We start from the raw sequence: 22,110 nt of genomic DNA, 5'->3' as shown, positions 1-22,110 counted from the left end.
AATAAATATATCAATTTAAAATTAATAAATTAATTTTACATACTTATTCAAACTCATTTTATTTATTTTTTATCATATATTTCTTTTTTTCTTTTTTCTTTTTTATGATGAATCAAAGATAGAAAAACTTATTTCTCTTTTACTCTTTCCTGAATATTTTCAAGGCAAACATAGCCTTAGAATCATTGACTGTGAATTTCTCGTCTTAAACAGCAATCGGTCAATATTCAACTGAGACCACAGAAAACAAATTTCGAAATCATTGAAATTAGCTTTTCTTGATGTTATTCTCCAGTTCCTTCCTTAACTGCTGAGAAAAATCATCATGGACATCATCATCGTCCCAATCATCTTCCCATTGCTCTGCTACTTTTTCTTCAGCCCTATCCTCCCACTCTGCCATTCAATTATATTATTAAAACAACAGGGTAAAACAGAGACACTTGCTGCTCCTACAAATTAACCAGCAAAAATACATAACACCAAGAAATACAATCCAGTTTTTTCAGGCATGCAGTCAAATATGCAAAATATGAATTCCCTCGTTATCTTTTGGTACACATAAATACTGACTCCAATAATAAAGCAAAGCAAGTACTAAGAAGAAAAATGTTTTCATGACACCCTTGGGGTCTAGGTCAGCTGCAGTACCCTCCTGCAATGCACCAAAGGTCCTGAGTTCAAGTCTCCCTAGTATTTAAGTGATCTAGGGTAGAGGGATGCCCCCAAAATATTTCACGCTCAAAATCAGCAGTTTGATTGATGCCCTCAAAGGCTTTCATCACTAGAAGAGTGGTAGGAGAGGTAGATGTGGATTAGTTGAAGATTTCAGTAGGAAGCTCCCTCCCCTGGGATTGACGCCCCAAAAGCTTTCATGGCTAAAAGAGTGGCAGCTGTGGGTTGGTCGAAGAATATAGTAGAGAGCTTCCCCATCCATTTAAGCATACATTATGACATGACAATCAAGGTCCATCCTCCCAATAATAATTTTCAAACTGTGGAAGCACAAGGTGAGAACTTGACCACCTAACTATTCTTCGTGAACTTAGTAAACTGACAAGAACAATTTCAGGACAATGAGAATTGAAAAGAAATTGATTAAAATTATTATTCTTCTTGAGTTTTACATTGCAGCTCACTCCCTGTCCAAGCTTTAGTATATGGAACAAATTTAAATACTCAGGTCCAAGAAGATGAGAGCACCACAAAAGAAGTTAGGATGATATTCAGGTACCTTGAGCACTGGGTGAGAATTTGGCCACCTAACTATTCTACATGAACATAGTAAACCGATAAGAACAATTCCAGGATAATGGGAATTCACAAGAAATTGATTAAAATGATTATTCTACTTGAGTTCTAGATAGGGCTCACTCCTTGTCATGGCCAGCCTCTTAACTTAATTGGTAACACCCATCATAGGTGTTTATAATTTAGAAATGTTTATATTCTTGAGAGGGAAAGCTTCCCACTCTTGAGAGTGAATCTCATTGTGGACTTGGCAACATCAGAATTTAGATTACCAATTAAGGTTCAGACTTGTGAACTGAAAAGGTCATTCATATTGCAAAGAGAATGGACAAAATAATTTAAGAAATAAAAATAAACTTTGCAGATATATAATGACATAGTAGCAAGCCTCACATAATATCCGAACATTTATCTGATTTACAGATTAGTTTCTAATGACTACTCCAAATCCATGACAAAGATTCCAAAAAGAATAAATAACAAACACAATATTCAAATTAAAGATTATTAGAGAAACAAACACATGAATGCAAATTGAAAATAGTAACAGGAAAATTACAATAAATCACAAGGTACCGGTAGGGAAAAAAATAACATGAACTAGAAATAGGTAAAAAAGGAAAAACCTAACCCTGTAGTCATATTATACGATAAGAGCATAAAATAGCTTGGTCATGACCAGCTAAAGCTAAAGTTCCATTAAAGAGCGTTTCCACGGGTTAGAACCTTTTCAAGGAGTGGCCAAGTGGTAAGGCAACGGGTTTTGGTCCCGCTATTCAAAGGTTCGAATCCTTCCATCCCAGTGCATTAAATCTGGAAATTTATCCATCCTCCCTAAAGGAGCCAAATAAAACCAAAGTTTCATGTTTGGTTTTGAATTAGAGACGTTAAAAATAAAATGAATCAACGTCAACTATAACCCTTAGCCTTCCAAGCTAACGATGCAGGTTTTTTTATATATTCATATTAATTATGAATAGCTAAGAAGGAATAGTTAATAGCTAAGATATCGACAATTTACTGAATTTCTATGCATGTACAATTTCTGGAGATGGCTGAGTGGACTAAAGCGGCGGATTGCTAATCTGTTGTATGAGTTATTCATACCATAGAGATGATAAATCTTTCGCCTGTGATGTAAATTTAATGGGATGAATTACATCTCGATGATATTGAAATTTCCTCATAAACAACACCCCCAGTTGTTTCTCAGTACCAGTGTTAGAAAGGGTTGAAAGGGATTGGCCCATAAAGAAAACATGTCAAAAGTATTACCCTCAAACAAAAACTTCAACAATTTTATAGGCTTTGGAGATTAATATAAGATTTTAGACTCAATTTTTTTTTTCTTATTGCCTTCCAAAATTTGATAAAAAGTTGTGATTTCTAAGCACTTAGAATCAAACCATGAAGAATAAAATGTGCAAAATGATCAATCACCTTAACCAAAAAAATAAAATAAAATGATCAGAATTTCGTAGTATCCACTTAAAAGCCAACTCTAAATGTTATTCTTGGATTTGAAAATCCATAAGTTCATATCAAAACTGATAGATGCAATCTCAAAGAAGCAAAGGATTAGTTTAACAATGGATAAATTTGACCTTTGATGACCCTCACACCAATTGATCTAGTAATAGAAAAAACAGAGGATTTTCACCACCAATTGATCTAGAAATATAAATATTTTATAGTATCAGACCAATTGAACTGATTTCAATCTATCAGGAGCCAAGAAGCTAAAATTCCAATTAGCAAACTCATATATTTGAACATTGATGGTATACTGGCTGTCAATCACAATTCCAACTGATCAAAACAACTTTCCAATCAACAAAACCAATTGCATTTTCTCCCTAAAGAAAATATCTCAACCCTAGACCAACAGTGCACAAGCAAATTGTCAAAACAAATTTACCTAAGTCGTAAGTTAGGATTAAAAAATTAACCACGGATCAATCATAAATCGCAAATCAAAACTGAAATTGAATAAATGTGTTGCACACCTTCATTGATTTCAAACTCATCATCATCTTCGAATAGGTCAATTTTCACATTCTCAGCCGCTGCCTTAGGTTCCGTTGCCATTTCGAACCTCACCAAAACCTGCAGTTTTTCTCAAACCAGTGAAGCGCCAATGAGCTACTACTCCAGAACAAGAAAATTTACAAGAAAAAAATTTCGCATAAATTGAGTTTAATGCTCCATTTTTTTGGCAGAGAGAAGAAAAAGACAGAAATCAAGAAAACAAAAACCTAACAGTGCCTAGTGAGATTATTTAGCTAAGGGCTTTTTGTTTCTTCTTTTTTTCTGTTCTTTTTTTTGTCCTACTTGAGCCAATCCAACAACAATAATAATAATACAAATAACGGAAATTCTCGTACCTTCCTCGGGCTTGTTTTCTCAGCTGCCAAACGGAGGACGAACTCGTAACTACTGGGGACGTCAAGAATCGCTTTTCTAGAATAATCTGGACCTTACCAGCGAGTGTGCATATGTTGGGAAATTTTCAGTATGACGACGTCGTTTTGTTGAAAAATAAATGTAATACTGAATAAAAATTTAATTCCTTCTATTTACATTTAATTTAAACTTCATGCATTGAAGCACAAAGATCCCGCTCCATTTAACAAATTAGAATATGAATACGAGTCCTTTGTTTTGTTGCATCCATGGAACATGTAGCTGAGGTGCTAACAAAGGTGTTGGCTTCGGATCGATTTTGTTACATCAAAGGACAAACCTAATTACGTGAAGAAATCATCAATCTATGCTGTGGGGCATGATAAGTGTAGGGACCCCTCCCTCTGGGAAACACGCGAGCACACATCTCACGGTGACACGTGGCACGTGTCACCAGTCGGACCATCATCATCCGGACCACCATCATCCGGATTCCCCTAAGGATATGCATGATGCAGTTCTCCTATCCGGACCGTCGCAAGGAAAGGCAAATGACGTTTCAGCTTCTCCTATCCAAGGAAGAGCAAACGACGCTGGCAGAGCATAGATATCCGGACAACCTTCATAATGCATCCACTTCACAATACATCCGGATAATCAGTATGTGTCATCCGGGTATAATCGTCCGGATCATCAATTAAAGTAAAGCGAGTCTTACACGCTATCACAACAAACAGCCATGACCCACATCATGTCACCTGTAGAGTGAGAAGACAAGATGAAGTGACAGCAAGTCACTTCCCACGATCATTCTACATTACCACTTCCCACGATCTCTGATAGTCGCATCACCTACCATGGCTTCTAATAGCCGCTTATAGGGTGATGATGCTCCTACTAACGCCTATTATCATCATAACAACATAAAATATCTCCTCACCATTAATGAGAGGAACAGTACCCCTGAAGCTGTATATATAGGCCTTCACACGAAGAGAATGCGATCCTTGGTAACCTCCTAATACTTGGTAAAAGGCCAACTGATTTATATCCCTCTCTCTGACCATGGCTAACAAAACCATCGGAGGGTGCGTCCGGACACCCTGTCCGGATGCCTTCTTGCAGGTATAACGACTGGATCAAGAACCTTTATGAGTTGAAATCACGCGTCCATCCATCTGGCAACTACGTGGATCATCAAAGACGCGAGGTATCAACATTGGCGCCGTCTGTGGGAAATTTTTTACTTTGATTCAGTCACTAAAAAAGATGGCCACACCTTCCCAAAGCCGTTCATCTGGTAGGGGAGAGGATGATAATTTTGAATGGCGCCTAGCCATCGAAAGGAGACAGTTGGCAAGCGAAAGACAGCTAAAAGCTCTCCTCCAGGAGACAGAAAGATTGAGAGAATAAAACGCTGTGTTACGCATCCAGGCTTCAACATCAGGGCCTCCTCGACGTCAACGTTCGAGGGGCCAAGCAGCAAACTCAAGGCTTCAACAAGAGCCGGAGTCAATATATCCTGGGACGACAGGAGTTATCCCAGGAGCATGCAACATAAGACCTCATGAGCCACGCACGCCTATGCCTCGAGCTCCCCGTGAGGAAAGCTCAGACTCTACTCACTTTTCAGCGAAAAGACAACGTGATAAAAAATCTCAGTTGTCACATTCAATACGCGCGAGATTAGGCCCGCAAGAGCCTGGAAGAACAAGGCCGCCAATGGCCACAACCTGGGCACCACGCCCTGACCCCATGGTGCAAAACGTTCACCCGCATCGTGACCCCGTAGTCACCCCCATGATGCGGAACGTTCATTCGCACCCAACGGAACAACCAACTGGGAGAAACATCCCAAACGGGCCACCCATTGGCTCCATCGGCAAAAGGCTGGATGACATGCTCTCCACGCCTTTCTGCTCTCATATCATTAATTACGAGCCCCCAAGGGGATTCCTCGTACCAAAATTTTCCACATACGATGGAACCAACGATCCCTTCGATCACATCATGCATTATCGACAGCTCATGACGCTCGATATTGGCAACAATGCGCTGCTGTGCAAAGTATTTCCCGCCAGCCTACAAGGACAGGCCTTCTCATGGTTTCATCGCCTACCTCCCAACTCTGTTGGCAATTTCAGGGACCTGTCCGAAGCTTTCGTGGGACAATACATGTGCTCCGCACGACACAAGCAAAATATCAGCACCCTGCAGAACATAAAAATGCAAGATAACGAATCCTTGAGGGAATTCGTGAAGCGATTTGGCCAAGCCGTACTTCAAGTAGAGGCTTGCAGTATGGATGCTGTCCTACAGATCTTCAAACGAAGCATCTGTCCAAGCACTCCATTCTTCGAATCACTGGCTAAAAAACCTCCTATTACGATGGATGACTTATTCAGACGAGCCAACAAATATTCAATGCTCGAAGATGACGTACGTGCAGCTACCCAACAAGTTTTGGTTGCCGGACGACCATCTAGAAGTAATACGGAGAGAAATGCTAAACCTCCAGATCGGCCAAAACCGTCTGACCAAAGGCAGAAAGGGCCAAGTCGCCCGGAAATGCCGCCTCTCACACCTCTTTCTATATCATATGAAAAACTTCTCCCAATGATCCAGGACTTGTCCGACTTCAAGTGGCCTAGACCCATTGGAACGGACCCGTCCACAAGGGATCGTAGCAGGAGATGTGCCTTCCACAAAGATCATGGCCATACAACAGAGACATGCCGATCTTTCCAGTATCTGGTCGAAAGACTCATAAAAGCAGGGCATTTGAAGCAATACCTCCGATCAGATAATGGAGGAAGGGACGCACCCCAACATCACAACCCCGGGAACCTTAGGGCCCCAGCTGCCCCCAAGGCCGTCATAAACTATATTACCGGAGGTCCATCTGACGAGGAGTACGACTCTAGGCGAAAGAGGCAAAAATTGTTGCGAGCTGCATCAATACGCGAACGCATCAACTCCATCCGGCCTGGGCTAACTAGAGGGGGCCCTCGCCCCATAGATGGAACAATCATTTTTCCACCAGTAGATCCCACCCGGACATTGCAGCCGCATCGCGACGCCCTCATCTTATCCCTGGAAATTGGGGACTTCGATGTGCGGCGTATCTTGGTTGACCCAGGCAGTTCGGCCGATCTTGTGCAAGCATCGGTCATGAGCCACATGGGACACACTCTCACAGGCCTCGAAAACCCTGGACGAATCCTATCCGGATTCAACGGATCTTCAACTACATCCTTGGGAGACATTGTACTGCCGGTCCAAGCAGGCCCAGTCACTCTCAACGTACAGTTTTCAGTAGTGCAGGAGTTATCACCCTTCAATGTCATTTTGGGGCGCACATGGCTCCACTACATGAAAGCTATCCCCTCTACATATCATCAAATGGTGAGTTTTCTCACCAACGATGGCCAAATCGACCTATATGGCAGCCAATTAGCCGCTCGCCAATGCTATCAAATAGCACGTGAAGCAGGGGCTAACCAGGAGGATGCATCTCCCCCTGAACCCAGCATTGCACACGACCAATAGCAATTATGAGGTCCGGCGGACAAAGATCCCCCGGCAGCAGATCCCTTACAAACAATCCAAATTTCGGAGGAAAGCGATCACCTCACGAACGTCAGTTCCCTCATGACACAAGAAGAAACTCAGGGCATGCAAAATATTCTCAGACAGAACCATGACATCTTCGCATGGGCACATTCTGACATGAAGGGAATTCATCCCTCCATTGCATCTCACAGGCTTAACGTCTTTTCAACTGCCAGACTCGTCCGGCAGAAGATTAGGCGCTTTCACCCGGAGAGACAAAGAGTCATCCGGAATGAGATTGACAAATTGCTCGAAGCCGGATTCATCAGAGAAGTTTCTTATCCGGATTGGTTGGCAAACGTAGTAGTGGTACCCAAAAAAGAAGGAAAATGGCGAGTTTGTGTAGATTATACCAATCTCAACAATGCGTGTCCAAAAGACAGTTTTCCCTTGCCACGAATAGATCAGATTGTGGATTCCACTTCCGGGCAAAGGATGCTCTCTTTCTTGGATGCCTTCTCCGGATATCATCAAATCCCCATGTCCCCGGATGACGAAGAAAAAACAGCATTCATAACGCCACACGACCTCTATTGCTATAAAGTCATGTCATTCGGACTCAAAAATGCTGGCGCCACTTATCAAAGATTGATGACTAAAATCTTCAAACCTCTGATAGGCCACTCGGTAGAGGTATATATTGACGATATCGTGGTTAAAAGCAAAACTCGAGAGCAGCATATCCTTCATTTGCAAGAAGTTTTTCACCTCTTATGAAAGTATGGCATGAAGCTAAATCCTTCTAAATGCGCCTTTGGCGTGAGTACCGGCAAATTTCTAGGATTTATGGTCAGCCAAAGGGGCATAGAAGTCAGCCTGGATCAAGTCAAGGCAGTCATGGAAACACCTCCTCCCAGGAACAAGAAGGAGTTACAACGCCTCACAGGCAAGCTCGTTGCGTTAGGGCGTTTCATAGCCCGCTTCACTGATGAGTTGCGACCCTTCTTCTTAGCAATACGAAAAGCTGGAGCACACGGGTGGACGGACAGTTGCCAAAACGCTTTGGAAAGGATTAAACATTGTCTTATGCAACCACCCATCTTGAGCAGCCCCATCCCAAAGGAGAAATTGTACATGTATCTGGCGGTATCAGAATGGGCAATCAGTGCCGTTCTATTCCGCTGCCCCTCACCCAAGGAGCAGAAGCCTATCTACTATGTCAGCAGGGCATTGGCAGACGTAGAAACCAGATATTCAAAAATGGAGCTAACAGCCTTAGCCCTTTGAAGCGCTGCCCAAAAGCTTCAGCCCTATTTTCAAGCCCACCCGGTGATCGTGTTAACCGATCAACCCCTTCGCAATATTCTGCACAAGCCAGATTTAACCGGGAGAATACTACAATGGGCCATTGAATTAAGCGAGTTTGGAATCGAGTTCCAACCAAGGTTGTCCATGAAAGGCCAGGTAATGGCTGACTTCGTGCTAGAATATTCCCGAAGACCCGGCCAGCATGACGAATCAAGTAAAAAAGAATGGTGGACTCTGCGAGTTGACGGAGCCTCACGTTCATCAGGCTCTGGAGTCGGGCTCCTATTGCAGTCCCCAACTGGGGAACATTTGGAACAAGCCATCCGGCTGGGATTCTCTGCCTCTAACAATGAAGCAGAATATGAAGCCATCTTGTCCGGATTGGACCTCGCCCTTGCTCTATCCGTCTCCAAACTCCGGATCTACAGTGACTCACAACTCGTGGTAAAGCATGTCCAGGAGGAATATGAGGCTAAAGACGCACGCATGGCGCGATACTTAGCTAAAGTAAGAAACACCTTACAGCAATTCACCGAATGGGCAATCGAAAAAATCAGGCGAGTTGACAACAGGCGCGCTGACGCCTTGGCCGGCATAGCTGCCTCCCTCCCCATCAAAGAAGTCATTCTATTGCCCATACATGTGCAACTCAACCCCTCTGTCGCAGAAATTTCCACCTGCAATACCATTGAGACAAACCAAACGGATGGCCAAGAATGGACGTATGACATCACAGAATATATCCGGACCGGAACTCTACCCGGAGATCTCAAACAGGCACATAAAGTCCGGGTGCAAGCTGCCCGTTTCACCCTGATTGGGGGGCACCTGCACAAGCGATCCTTCACAGGACCTTACCTTCAATGCCTAGGGCAGTCAGAGGCCCAGTATGTGTTAGCTGAGTTACACGAGGGAATATGCGGAAATCATTCGGGAGGACGATCTCTGGCACATAGAGCTCATTCGCAAGGATACTATTGGCCAACAATGAAGAAAGACGCGGCAGCATATGTCAAAAGATGTGATAAATGTCAAAGGTATGCTCCCATTCCACATATGCCATCAACAACGTTAAAATCAATCTCAAGCCCATGGCCCTTCGCACAATGGGGCATGGACATAGTGGGACCTCTCCCAGCTGCACCCGCCCAAAAGAAATTTTTGCTTGTCGCCACGGATTATTTCAGTAAGTGGGTAGAAGCTGAAGCATATGCTAGCATCAAGGACAAGGATGTCACCAAGTTTGTATGGAAAAATATTATCTGCCGTTTTGGAATTCCCCAAACCATCATAGCCGACAATGGTCCGCAATTTGATAGCATCACATTCAGGAATTTCTGTTCGGAGCTGAACATCCGGAACTCATACTCCACACCACGATATCCTCAAAGCAATGGGCAAGCAGAAGCCACAAACAAGACCCTAATCACTGCCTTAAAGAAAAGGCTTGAGCAAGCCAAAGGAAAATGGGTCGAGGAGCTACCCGGCGTCCTATGGGCCTACCGAACTACACCCGGACGGCCAACAGGAAATACTCCTTTCGCTCTCGCATATGGAATGGATGCAGTCATTCCTACCGAAATAGGTCTCCCTACTATCCGGACTAACGCGGCAAAATAGAGTGATGCAAGCATGGAATTAGGAAGAAATTTGGATTGGACGGATGAAGTGAGAGAAAGCGCGGCCATCCGGATGACAGATTATCAACAAAGGGCATCAGCACATTACAATCGCAAAGTGAGGCCAAGAAGCTTCAAAAATGGTACGCTAGTCCTTAGAAAAGTTTTTGAAAATACTATCGAAGTGGGTGCAGGGAAATTCCAAGCCAACTGGGAAGGACCCTATATAGTGTCTAAGGCAAGTAACAATGGAGCCTATCATTTACAAAAGTTGGACGGAACTTCATTACTTAGACCATGGAATGTGTCTAATTTAAAGCAGTATTATCAATAAAAAAGCAAAGACAAGTTCAAATGAGAAAAGAAGTATTTTTATTGATATAGCTAAAAGTATGTACAAGGAGGTCTCCGGACCACAAAAAATACAAAAGAAGATTACAGAAGAAATTGCAAAAAGAGAAGCTATCAGGGAGCAGGCTTGTCGTGAAGTTTCTTTTCTTCACCCGGAGGAATTGAAGGCACATCCCGCTTGATACCGTTCTTTTTCATGCAGCACCGATACCCAAAGATGAATGTATCATCCACTTTTTTTTTATATTCTGCTTCAAGTTCCTCCCTCTATGCAGCAAACTCCCGTTCTAGCTCCTCTTTTTGTGCAACCAAGCGCAGCTGCAAATCTTCCCTCTGTTTCTTTTCGATAGAAACTTCTGTCCGGAGTTGCCTCACCTCCCCCCTCAGCTGGGCCATCTCATCTGCTGCCTCATGCAGGCGGTCGGCCGTTGATTCCTCCCTGCTCTTTGCCTCAGCCAAATCCACCCGGAGGGCTTCATTTTCTTTTCGAATGGTGGATAAACTAGCTTCAGCCTCTTCCAGTTTCAGGCGCAGCTGGTTTTCACTTTCTTTATGCCTAGAGGCGAAGATCTTCATATAATCAGTGGTCCGCAGCAGGTCAGCAAAGAGATCGTGTTGTTGGGCCATGCCGTGGAGACCACTCACCAGCTGACACGAAAACAAGCAATGCAAAGTTATAAATCATACCACAACAACACATCAAAATGACAAAACAATCAAAAAGCACGAAAAACAGTTTACCGTTTCCACATTCTCGAACATCTGGGCTGAGGGCATGATGTCAGGCGAGCCGGGTGGAATTTCTTTCAGCTTATCTTCCAACTCCGCATAACTAAAAGAGTTATCGGAGGAGCAAGATGCGTCATTAACAGGTCCGCCCCCGGATGAAGCAGCAGAAGGTGATTTTTGTTCCGGATGAGGGGCCTCAACATTTACGGCCGGATGGACCTCCCCGGATGCAACCTCAGCCGGGACGACCACCGGGACGGCTAGAGTCTCAGTTACCATCTCCACTTCGCCTCCCCCCCCCCCACCCGGATGAGCGTCGTGGGCAGATGAACAACTAACTTCAATCTCTTGCTGCCGCTCGAGTCCGGACCTCAGATTGCTCACCGAGCGGGGCTTCTTTGAGGGTGGCCCTATCACCAGAACAAGAGCCAGCCGGTCCGGATCGTCAGAGGGCTGACTCTGGCTTTTTGCTCCCGCTTCCTCCATGGGGGTCGTACAAACGGCCTCAGCTGCATCGGCATCAGGATTACGGGAGTCCGGATGGTTGACAGACGCAGCTTCCTCAGCCAAATTCGCTAGACACGCAACCGCTGCCAAGGAGGTGCTTGAGTGGTTCAGCCCCGTAAGGTGTCCGGATCCGCTTAAGATGGAATGAGGGGCAGGGTTCACTGACTCCTCTATCATTACCTCCGCCTCGTGAATAATGGGCGGAGGAGCAAATTCCTTGGGAGGAGTGGGCTCCTTCACGTCCTTCCCATTCTTCTTCACCAGTTTCCTCCTTTTCACTGGAGTTTTCTTTGGAGGAGAGTCTGCGTCGCGTTTCTGTCCGGGAGCCTTCCGAAGGGTCCCTTCGTTCTTCTTCTTCTCCCGATCCTCCAGGAGAACTCGGCGTTTTTCAGCGTCAGCCTCTTTTGACGCCTCGTAAATCGGGAGATCCTTCACAATATAATGCTCCCCAGGCACTACCTCCTTTGGCATCTTCCTAGGGAGAATGTTGGTGACGTACTCTTGGGGCTCCCGGACGACCGCCGTCAGGTTCCGCGCAGTCAGCAGCGTCTTACACTGCCTCTTCTTGGCGTCTATCTCAAAAAGCTTGCTGAGACAGTCAAAAGACGCCTTTTCCACCCAATCCACGAGGTAGCCCATTTTTTCCGCACCTGCATTAACAGCAACAAAAGTTGAGAATACCATCCGGAGAGATCAACAAGAAAACAACAACGTAAAAATCCGGACAGAAGTCGCAAAGCAAACTTACCCGGAATCTTTAAAGAATAGTTAGGAGAGAAGGGTCTCGCTGGATGCCTCGACCCCGCCCACGCACCCCGGACCATCACCCGTCCCTTCGCCCCTCCCTTCGTCGAGTCGGGCAGTTCCGTCACCAATTGAAGAGAAGGCAGGTGCGCGGACAGGCTGAAGATGTCAATTTTCGCCTTCTTCAGCGAATAAACGAAGAACACCTCCAGCATTGTGAGGTCGAGGTTGTACAGCATGTTGATAATGCTGCATCCCATCAACACCCGGATGATGTTGGGATGAATGAAGACGGGTGGAATCTTGGTAAAATGGAGGAATTCCATGAGCAATGCCGGCAGGGGGAACCAGAGCCCCGCGTTGAATTGTTCCTTGGAGAAGATGATGGTATCTTGTTCGGCTTTCTCAGTAGACACCACATCCTCCCCATGAAGAAATTCAACAATTACACCATTTGGAATGCAGAATCGATCTCGAAACTCCTTCACGCTCAGCTTCTCTGTGGACTTCTCATGAGCGTTGCTAACTCGGGCAGATGAAGCACTTTTCTTCTTTGAAGACATCTTTTTAGCACAAGATTGCACCGAAACCTGCATACAAGGAGTGCAACAGTTAAAGCACAGTAAATCCAGAAAACCAACAAACACCAGCATTCAACACACAGTCGCAAGCGATTTACCCAAAACAAGTCAGAAATCAAGCCACTAAACAAACAAGCGCAACAAAGGGAAAACAAAAATCAAAGTACACGTACCAAATAGAAATTCCGAGAAGAAAGGTTGATGTAGCGATACAAAATCACCGGCAAGAAAAACTCTAGGGTTTTTCACTCAAAAAAGCAAAGGAAAGCACATAAGGAATAAGAAAGTAAGTAATCTCAGAAAAAAAAAACGCAGTAGGAAAAAATGCAAAAAGAAGCAACAGTGCGCTATTTATAGGGGGACAGGCCCTCGGAAAGCCAAACGTCCAAACAAACTATCATTGAAACGACATGCTGCCTGGGAATACCCAGAGTCGGCGGCTCGTCATAAAGGCCTTTTTTGGCTTCCGCACCCACACTCGCCACGTGGCCCAGTCAGACGAAGAGACCTCTTCAAGTTTCAAAAAGCCAGTTATTTTTTTAACCAGCCCATTTTTTGGGCAAAATAGTCAAATTAAAAAGGGGGGCAATGTAGGGACCCCTCCCTCTAGGAAACACGCGAGCACACATCTCACGGTGACACGTGGCACGTGTCACCAGCCGGACCATCATCATCCGGACCACCACCATCCGGATTCCCCTAAGGATATGCATGATGCAGTTCTCCTATCCGGACCGTCGCAAGGAAAGGCAAATGACGTTTCAGCTTCTCCTATCCAAGGAAGAGCAAACGACGCTGGCAGAGCATAGATATCCGGACAACCTTCATAATGCATCCACTTCACAATACATCCGGATAATCAGTATGTGTCATCCGGGTATAATCGTCCGGATCATCAATTAAAGTAAAGCGAGTCTTACACGCTATCACAACAAATAGCCATGGCCCACATCATGTCACCTGCAGAGTGAGAAGACAAGATGAAGTGACAGCAAGTCACTTCCCACGATCATTCTACATGACCACTTCCCACGATCTCTGATAGCCGCATCACCTACCATGGCTTCTGACAGCCACTTATAGGGTGATGATGCTCCTACTAACGCCTATTATCATCATAACAACATAAAATATCTCCTCACCATTAATGAGAGGAACAGTACCCCTGAAGCTGTATATATAGGCCTTCACACGAAGAGAATGCGATCCCTGGTAACCTCCTAATACCTGGTAAAAGGCCAACTGATTTATATCCCTCTCTCTGACCATGGCTAACAAAACCATCGGAGGGTGCGTCCGGACACCCTGTCCGGATGCCTTCTTGCAGGTATAACGACTGGATCAAGAACATTTATGAGTTGAAATCACGCGTCCATCCATCTGGCAACTACGTGGATCATCAAAGACGCGAGGTATCAACAATAAGGATTTCAACCAAGAAGTTAAAATATGATCTCATCACACAAAATATCATTATTGTGGGTCCCTCACAGTAAAAACGTTCCCTAATTCGTCCACCTTGTTAGTCGTATGGAAGGAGGGCTTAAGGCCGAATGGATAGTCCGTCTATATCTAGAAGGAAGACAGACACTCCTAAACGGAGACAGTGAGAATGACACTTGACTAACCTCCACGCATTTACTCACCTTTAAGCATTGATTGTGCACCAGGCACTTGCCATAATTGATGTAGTTGTTAGGATGATAAATTCCATTATTTGCGGTTCATCAATGCAAAACAGTCATTGTGCTCTACCAATTAATGTCATAATAATGCACAATCAAACGCAATTAAAGTGTTATTAAGACATTTGAAAATACATTACACATGAGTAAGGATAAGTAGTCATGTACAATCCAAAAAAGGTATTCTGCTTTCTTTCTAAAAACCCTTTACTTGCTCAAACCAACTCTTTAACTTAAGCTTTAGAGGAGCATGTCTCGACAACCCATCCAAACATCGTTTTATGCAAAAAACATATCCACTTACTTATCGGGTAGTCTAGACAGAAAGACACAGTGACCATTCCATCTAACTCTTTAGACTTAGACGAGCACCTCTTTTTGGACCAGGCACCAACAATTATTATCATTATATTTATCCTTATATTTGTTATGGTTTCTTTACTTATGTCTTGTAAAGTCTTATGCTATGAACACATAAGTCCATAAAGAATACATGTGTTGAGTTACCAACGAAGTAATAACCCCTAAAGACACAAGGGCAAGGCCTAATTAAAAATGAATCGAATTCAACACTATACTTCGATTATGCCCTTTTGAAAGGAACATTGGCTCTAACAATTCCGTTTCCGTTTACCAAAATAACTATCTTAAATCTTAAAGTAAGATAATAATAAATAAATAAAAACATAATGAATGGTGGAAATTAATCTTTTTCAATTTGTTATTTCTTGCAATGTGAATAATTTTTTTCGCTATCTTTTTTCCAAGAACAACCTAAAGTTTCAATTAAAAAGATGAAATGATTTTTCATTATCTCGACTGAAGTAATGAGCCCCCCAATAGCCTACATGTGTGCCCAAAATAATCTTTGTTTTTCAAGTTTGTTGCATAACTAATAAGTTTTTACTTGTAACTTTCCAATGAATAGTTTGAAAACTTTACATTTAGTTACATAGTTAGAGCTAGTGTGTAATCGATAAAATTTAATATTTATTATTATTTTATATTAAATTATACTTAAATTATTAGTTATTAAATTGATTTACTAAAATTATTTTTAACTTTAAATCATGATATTAAGTTATTTTGACAAACATGTACTTAATATACTTATTAACTTAAATTAAATCATTAATTTATATTAAGTTAATAAGTTGATTTATTAAACATCTTCTAACATTTAATTATTCTCATTAATTATAACATAGACATAAAACAATTACAAATATTTATTATTAAAATGAGTCATCGACGTAAAAGAGACTCTTATTTGATATGAATAAATTATACAAAAGACATTTAGGATTAAGAATAATTCAATTATTTTGACTTAATACTTTAAGTTCGTTTTAACTTTAAGTCATGATATTAAGTTATTTTATCAAGTATGTTTAATTATTTAATGACTTAAATGAAGGTATTAAGAGAACATTTGATAAATTAACTTTTTAACTTAGTGATTCAATTTAAATTATTAAGCATAATAAAAGGGCGTTTGGTAAATCAATTTTAATGGCTTAATATGATTTAATAACTTAATTTAAGTCACTAAGTTGATTTAGCATATTTGATAAAATAACTTAATATCATAACTTCAAAATAAAAAATAACTTTTAAGTGTTAAGTCAATATAGTTAATTTATTTTAATTCCAAATCTTATTTGTCTAACTTATTCATATTTAGTGAGAGTATATTTTACAAGTATAATTCCACATTCACAATTCATTTTTTAATAATAAATATTTTATTATTATCTTATGCATTTCTAATACTTTGAATATGGATGTTTAACAAATAAGTTTATTGTTTAAGATTTTTTTAAAAAAAGTAAATATTAGTTAAAAATAATAAGAGTATATATATCAATTTAATAATTTAGAATAAATTTTAAATTAATTTTATCAAACAACTTTAACACTTAAAATGAAAATTAAGTAATAAGTTTTAAATTAACAACTTAACATTAATAATTTAACTTTAAGCCAACCAAAGATATTAAAAAATAAATATTAAATTTTACTAAACATCCTTTTAAGTCATAATAAGTCGATAAGTTCATTTATTAAAAGTCTTCTTAGAGGGCATTTGGTAAAACCTAATAATACATATAAAATGTTTAGTAAATCAACTCTATGACTTAATAACTTAATGTAAGTCATTAAATAGGTTAAACGTGTTTAGTAAAATAACATAATAGCACAACTTGAAGTTAAAAATAATTTTAAGTATGAAGTTAAAATAGTTAACTTCAATCGGTTTTGATAAAATTTAATACTTATGACTTAAGTTGACTTTAAATTAAATTCTTTTTAAGTTATTGACTTAAAACTTATTATTTATTTTTACTTTAAATATTAAGGTTGTTTAGTAAAATTAACTTCAAATTTATTTTAAATTATCAAATTGACATATTTACCTTCTGTAATTAACTTTTATCATCATTAATTTTAACTAATATTTATTTTTATTAATTTTAAGCAAAAATTTTGTTTTTTAAACATCTATATTTAAATTTAAAGTATCGTAGATATATAAGATAACCCTAAAATATTTACTTTTAAAAATGACTCATGATTGTGGAGTTATGGTTGTTAAATATTTCTCATTAGATGTGGGCAAATAAGATTAAAAAAAATATTTGATATTAAAAATAAGATAACTATTTTGTAGGTGTTTGGTAAACCAACTTAATAAATTAAAGTGGTTTAATAACTTAATTTAAGTCATTAAGTAAATTAAGTATATTTGATCAAATAACTTAATAGTATGACTTAAAGTCAAAAACAATTTCAAGTAATACTTAAAACTAAGTTAACTTTTACCTAACAATCTTAGCACTTAAAAGTAAAAATTAAATAATAAGTTATAAATTAACAACTCAAAATTTATTACTCATTTAAGATTTTAAAAATGTGTTCGATAGTGATTGTAGGAAGCGCGTTTATATTATCTTTTATGTATTAGAAAGGTTAGAAGCGCTTCCTAAAATAATTACCAAACAGTTTCTAAATATGGATGTTTAATGAACAAATTTATTATTTAAGATTAAATGGAAATAAAAATTTATTAAAATTAATGAAGGCAAATATGTAAATTTGATTATGTAGAATAAATTTCAAATTAACTTTACTAAAAAAACCTTAATACTTGAAGTAAAAATTAAGTAATAAGTTTTAAGTTAACAACTTATAACTTATCATTTATTTTTAAATATTAAAGTTGTTTGATAAAATTAAATTTTATTTTAAATCATCAATCCACATATTTACCCTCACTAATTTTAACTAATATTTATATTTTTTCTAATCTTAAGCCATAAATTTATTTGTTAAATATTTATATTTAAAGTATTATAAATATACAAGTACAAAAATATTTATCATAAAAGATAAGTTACAAATGTAGAATCATTGTTGTAAATTATACTCTTAGGTCGTGTTTGTTTTTTCACTTAAATATAAATAGATTTTAATTTAATTTAACTTTAAATATAACTTAATAGTATTTAGTATTAAGTTGTTTATTTTTTATTATTTTATATCTGTGAAGTACCAAATATATTTAAAAATTAAGTAATAAGTGGAAAAAAAAAAAGTTAAAGAAAACGATCTTTGAAAGCAAATTGTATTCAACATTAAATTTAAAAAACAAACATCGTTTTACTACAAATATTTGACATTAAGAATAAGTTAAATATTTTTACTTAATCCTTAAAATCATTTTTTACTTTATATTATAATATTAAATTATTTTACCAAATATGTTTAATATACTTAATGACTTAAATTAAACTTAAATTAAACCATTAAGTGATATTAAGTCAATAAATAGCCTTACCAAACACGCAACGTATTCATTAAGTAATAAATATTAAGTTTTACAACACACCCTCTTAATATATAATAATGGAAGTTAAATTGTGTTTAAATTGTTAAGTCATATTAAGTCCTTAATTTATAAAATTCATTTTAAACTTTAAGTTGTGATTAAATTATTTTGTCAAACGTAATCAATATGCTTAATAGGTTATAAATGTTTTATCAAACCCAAATTTTAACAATATTCTAAAGTGGGATTAAGATCATAGAATGTTTCAAGCTTACCCGTAACCATTTTTAAGAAGAAATTGACCAAAAAGAAAAAAGTATGAAGGACTTTTGAAGGAAAAAAATCACCAAGCTTTGTTTCATTGCCACAAAAACAGGGGATAAGCACCTATAGCTCTTCAAAAAACTGAGCTAATACAGTTTACTTCAATCTGCGAAAATAAATTGGAAAGACGAGTTTGAGCACACCAGCATGTATCTATTTACATGAGGAGATGTTAGAAAATAATGTGTGGCAGTGTGGCTACCGGACGCGAAGGAACCTTTCCTGTGGAACTTGTGAACTCCTCAGACCAGAAGAGTCTGTTTCCAGAAATTTATGTATGATTTTGAGGAGCGAGCAGGCCTTCTTGCTGCCATGTGAGGTGCCTTCAGTCACAAGGGAGTATAGGGAAGTCATTAGTGTTGGGTCTTTTGCTAAATCAACTGTCACTTCTATGCTGCCATTGATGCAAAGAGACAGCAAAATTGAGACACAGTACTCTTTTCCTGTTCGGGATGGAGAAGATTGCAGAATTTTTGTAATTAGAGGTAAGCCCGAGGCCCTTAGGATCGCCAGTGATCCGTCTATATGCTCTGAAAGTTTTGCCAGAGCTGCTAATGACTCTGTTGCCAGATCTTCCTTCACTGAAGAAGCTAAAAGATGAACCAGCAATGGAACGGTTCCAGCTGCGAGCACTCTGGGGCAATTCTCCCGGCATAGGAGCAGTCCAAATATTGCGACAACTGCATGCATTTTCCCAATAGTTGTTCCAGTTTTTATCAGTTCAACTAGAGATGGGATTGCCTCCGGTGTTTCTCCGATCAATGATCGGTACTTGTCCACTGAAGCTAGATAAAACAGAGTCGCAGCTGCTATCTGCCGGGACTCTAACCTGGGTCCCACCTTGAGAACTTTAAGTATCAACTTCAGCCCTCCACTGTCCATGATCACTTTCTTGCCTTTGGAATGCTTAGAGAGCTTCAGTAAAGCTGCAATGGCGTTCTCTTGCGTGGGTGCGTCTGTGGAAGAGAGGAGATTCAAGAGAGGTGGGACAGTGCCGGCCTCGATCAAGCAACACCTATTGAAGACACTTGATTTTGCAAGCAAACGAATCTCGTAAGCAGCCTTGTTTTTCTGTTCGCCTGTTCCAGATACTAGTCTTCTGGCAAGAAATTTTGAAAGAAATCTTGTAGCTTCTGCGGCTGCTGGACTGTTTACGGCAATGGTCCTTGCTGCGTTACTATTCTGGGTTTCTGTTTTTGCTAGTGAAACGCCATGATCTTCACAGAATTGTTGGATAAGCTTTCGGAGAGCAGAATTAGGCACCAATTCTTTGTTGATCAGCTTCTCACCTGTTTTGGGACAGATGATGTTCCCAGCTCTGAGCCATTTCTGAATTGAGGACCGATCATAAGTCTGGCCCGTAGATACCGTCACTGGATCAGTCATTAGCTCGAGAGAAATGGGGCATCGAAAATCTTCAGGATTCAAGCAACTAAGCATCTCCACGCTGCACCTCCCCTCCGTTTGATCAGTGCCGCTAGACTCTATTTCTTCGAACATCACTCCTCTGCAGTAGCTCATCAACCCCATTAAACTTTTCAATAATGTAACCTCTCTTTCATCACATTCCAAGCTCAGTTCCTCCATGAATCTTATCTCCTTGTTACATTCACTCCAGCTTCGAATCTCAAGGTGATCAAGAACCCTCTTCACAACACTCATATCCGGCTCAATTCTCTTCTCGAATTGATTCAAAATCCATATAACATCCTTGGCAGCGCATTCGTCGTTAGCGTCGAGGTCAAATCTCGCCTTCCTGGCTTGCTTGGCCACCAGTTCAACCAACTCCTTCACTTCACTCGTCAAATCAATGCAATTCAATGGCAAAACCTCAAGAGCCGTCGCAAACGCCCGAATCAAGACCCGGAACTGAGTCGCAACGAATTGAGACTTCATCAGAATCCAAAGCCGAGCTCCCTCTCGACTACAGTCTTCTAACAGGAACTGGATTTTCTGGAAAGCGAGATGGAGCTCGGAAAAGCAGAGGACAACGGAGTCCGGCAGAACCGACCGGCGGTCCTGGATTTCTTCGAAAAAGATTAACAGAATTCCGATTTGGCGAAGTGTTTCCCGCGCATTTCGCTTCTGGGTTGGGAAGGATTTTGATTGGTAATTCAGTATGCTGGTGGAGAGAGCGATGAGAGAGCCTAAAAGGGTCACTGGAGAAATGCTTTCGCAGGGGTGAACCGCCGGAAAACTGAGAATACGGCGGTCGGACCGGTTAAAACTTTGAAACATTGAAGAAGAAATAGGAAAAGACACAGGAGCTCTGTATTTTGAACTGAAAATAGAGGAGATTCAACCGATCAGTATCTATATATAGAAAAGGGATTCTTCAGAGTATCTGCAGGACACGTGGCAGACGATTATGCGTATTTCCCAAGACGCGTGTCAGTGACACGTGGGAAACTGCAGTTGGGTGACGTTGCTTCCTAGATACAGAGGAGGTACGGGTGGGATGGTCTTGATGGATACTGATTTGTGGTTCCCACTGACCGACCGGACACGTGGAGTTGCATTCAGTTGACGCGTACCCTGAAGAACGGGGAAGAGTTCTGTGTGGGCGTAAGCAGAGAGCAATTGAAGCAACTTAGCCGACAGAGTATTGGAAAAAAAAAAGACTTACGTGCATTAATAAATTTAATTACGTGTCTTTACTATGATTTAAAAAATTGATTCGGAATATGCAAATTTACTATTAATCTCACGTGAAAGTATTATCATAAAGTCACATTGATTAAAAAGATATCGATAATTCACATGTTACATAATGACGTGGAACTAAAAACCTTTTCCAGCATGTTATCCAAAATTATAATACTTTTTAATAGATGACGATTTTTGAAATCCAATTATAAAAACAATACCTTTTCTAAGAATATTTTTTTAATTATTTTAATTTATCCTTTTTAAAAATTATAAATAGTTAAAAATATATATTAATATAAAGAGCATGTGGTTAATTTCTAATTTTGTGCGCAAAAATCTGGCAGGCACTGAAGGCAGTTAGTGTTGATTGAGCGCCAGAAGTTGGTCAAATGTAAACAGTAAACACATCATTTAATGGACCAAAAAAGGCTGTCACTTAATAGACGAAAGGGAAAGGAGTATGCCCTGCCCACCATGCCATGGATTTCTAGATTCTTCCAAACAAATATCTTTGAATCTTGAGCTCCATCACCTCCTGGTGGCCACACATTCGTGTACACATGAGATTAGATTAAAAT

The 22,110-nt window shown here is 40.0% G+C and overlaps 2 protein-coding genes across 2 annotated transcripts; both read right to left on the bottom strand.

The window, feature by feature from the left end:
• Positions 1–119: 119 nt before the first annotated feature.
• LOC100267214 (protein DELETION OF SUV3 SUPPRESSOR 1(I)) lies at positions 120–3,887 on the bottom strand. The gene is made up of 3 exons (XM_002283070.5): positions 3,636–3,887; positions 3,258–3,357; positions 120–396 (listed from the first exon to the last, which is right to left on the bottom strand). Exons 2-3 carry the CDS (start codon positions 3,337–3,339, stop codon positions 269–271), a joined length of 210 nt encoding a protein of 69 aa, XP_002283106.1. The 5' UTR covers positions 3,340–3,357; positions 3,636–3,887; the 3' UTR covers positions 120–268.
• Positions 3,888–18,886: 14,999 nt separating this feature from the next.
• On the bottom strand, positions 18,887–21,183 carry LOC100241707 (U-box domain-containing protein 19-like). Its single transcript, XM_002279953.4, has one exon. The coding sequence runs from the start codon at positions 21,119–21,121 to the stop codon at positions 19,082–19,084; it is 2,040 nt and encodes a 679-aa protein (XP_002279989.1). The 5' UTR covers positions 21,122–21,183; the 3' UTR covers positions 18,887–19,081.
• Between the last annotated feature and the right edge of the window lie 927 nt (positions 21,184–22,110).

The sequence above is a fragment of the Vitis vinifera genome, chromosome 17, assembly GCF_030704535.1.
Source record: "Vitis vinifera cultivar Pinot Noir 40024 chromosome 17, ASM3070453v1".
Classification (NCBI taxonomy): Eukaryota; Viridiplantae; Streptophyta; class Magnoliopsida; order Vitales; family Vitaceae; genus Vitis; species Vitis vinifera.
The sequence above is the reverse complement of the archived record's forward strand: the minus strand, read 5'-3'. Positions and strand labels throughout refer to the sequence as shown.

What these genes read in the sequence shown, in the direction of transcription:
- LOC100267214 (XM_002283070.5), bottom strand. Translation starts at nt 3,339, where the DNA reads ATGGCAACGGAACCTAAGGCAGCGGCTGAGAATGTGAAAATTGACCTA. An exon ending in TGAGTTTGAAATCAATGAAG is followed by an intron (nt 397 to 3,257) that starts GTGTGCAACACA and finishes ATTGAATGGCAG; the next exon opens with AGTGGGAGGATAGGGCTGAA.
- LOC100241707 (XM_002279953.4), bottom strand. Translation starts at nt 21,121, where the DNA reads ATGTTTCAAAGTTTTAACCGGTCCGACCGCCGTATTCTCAGTTTTCCG.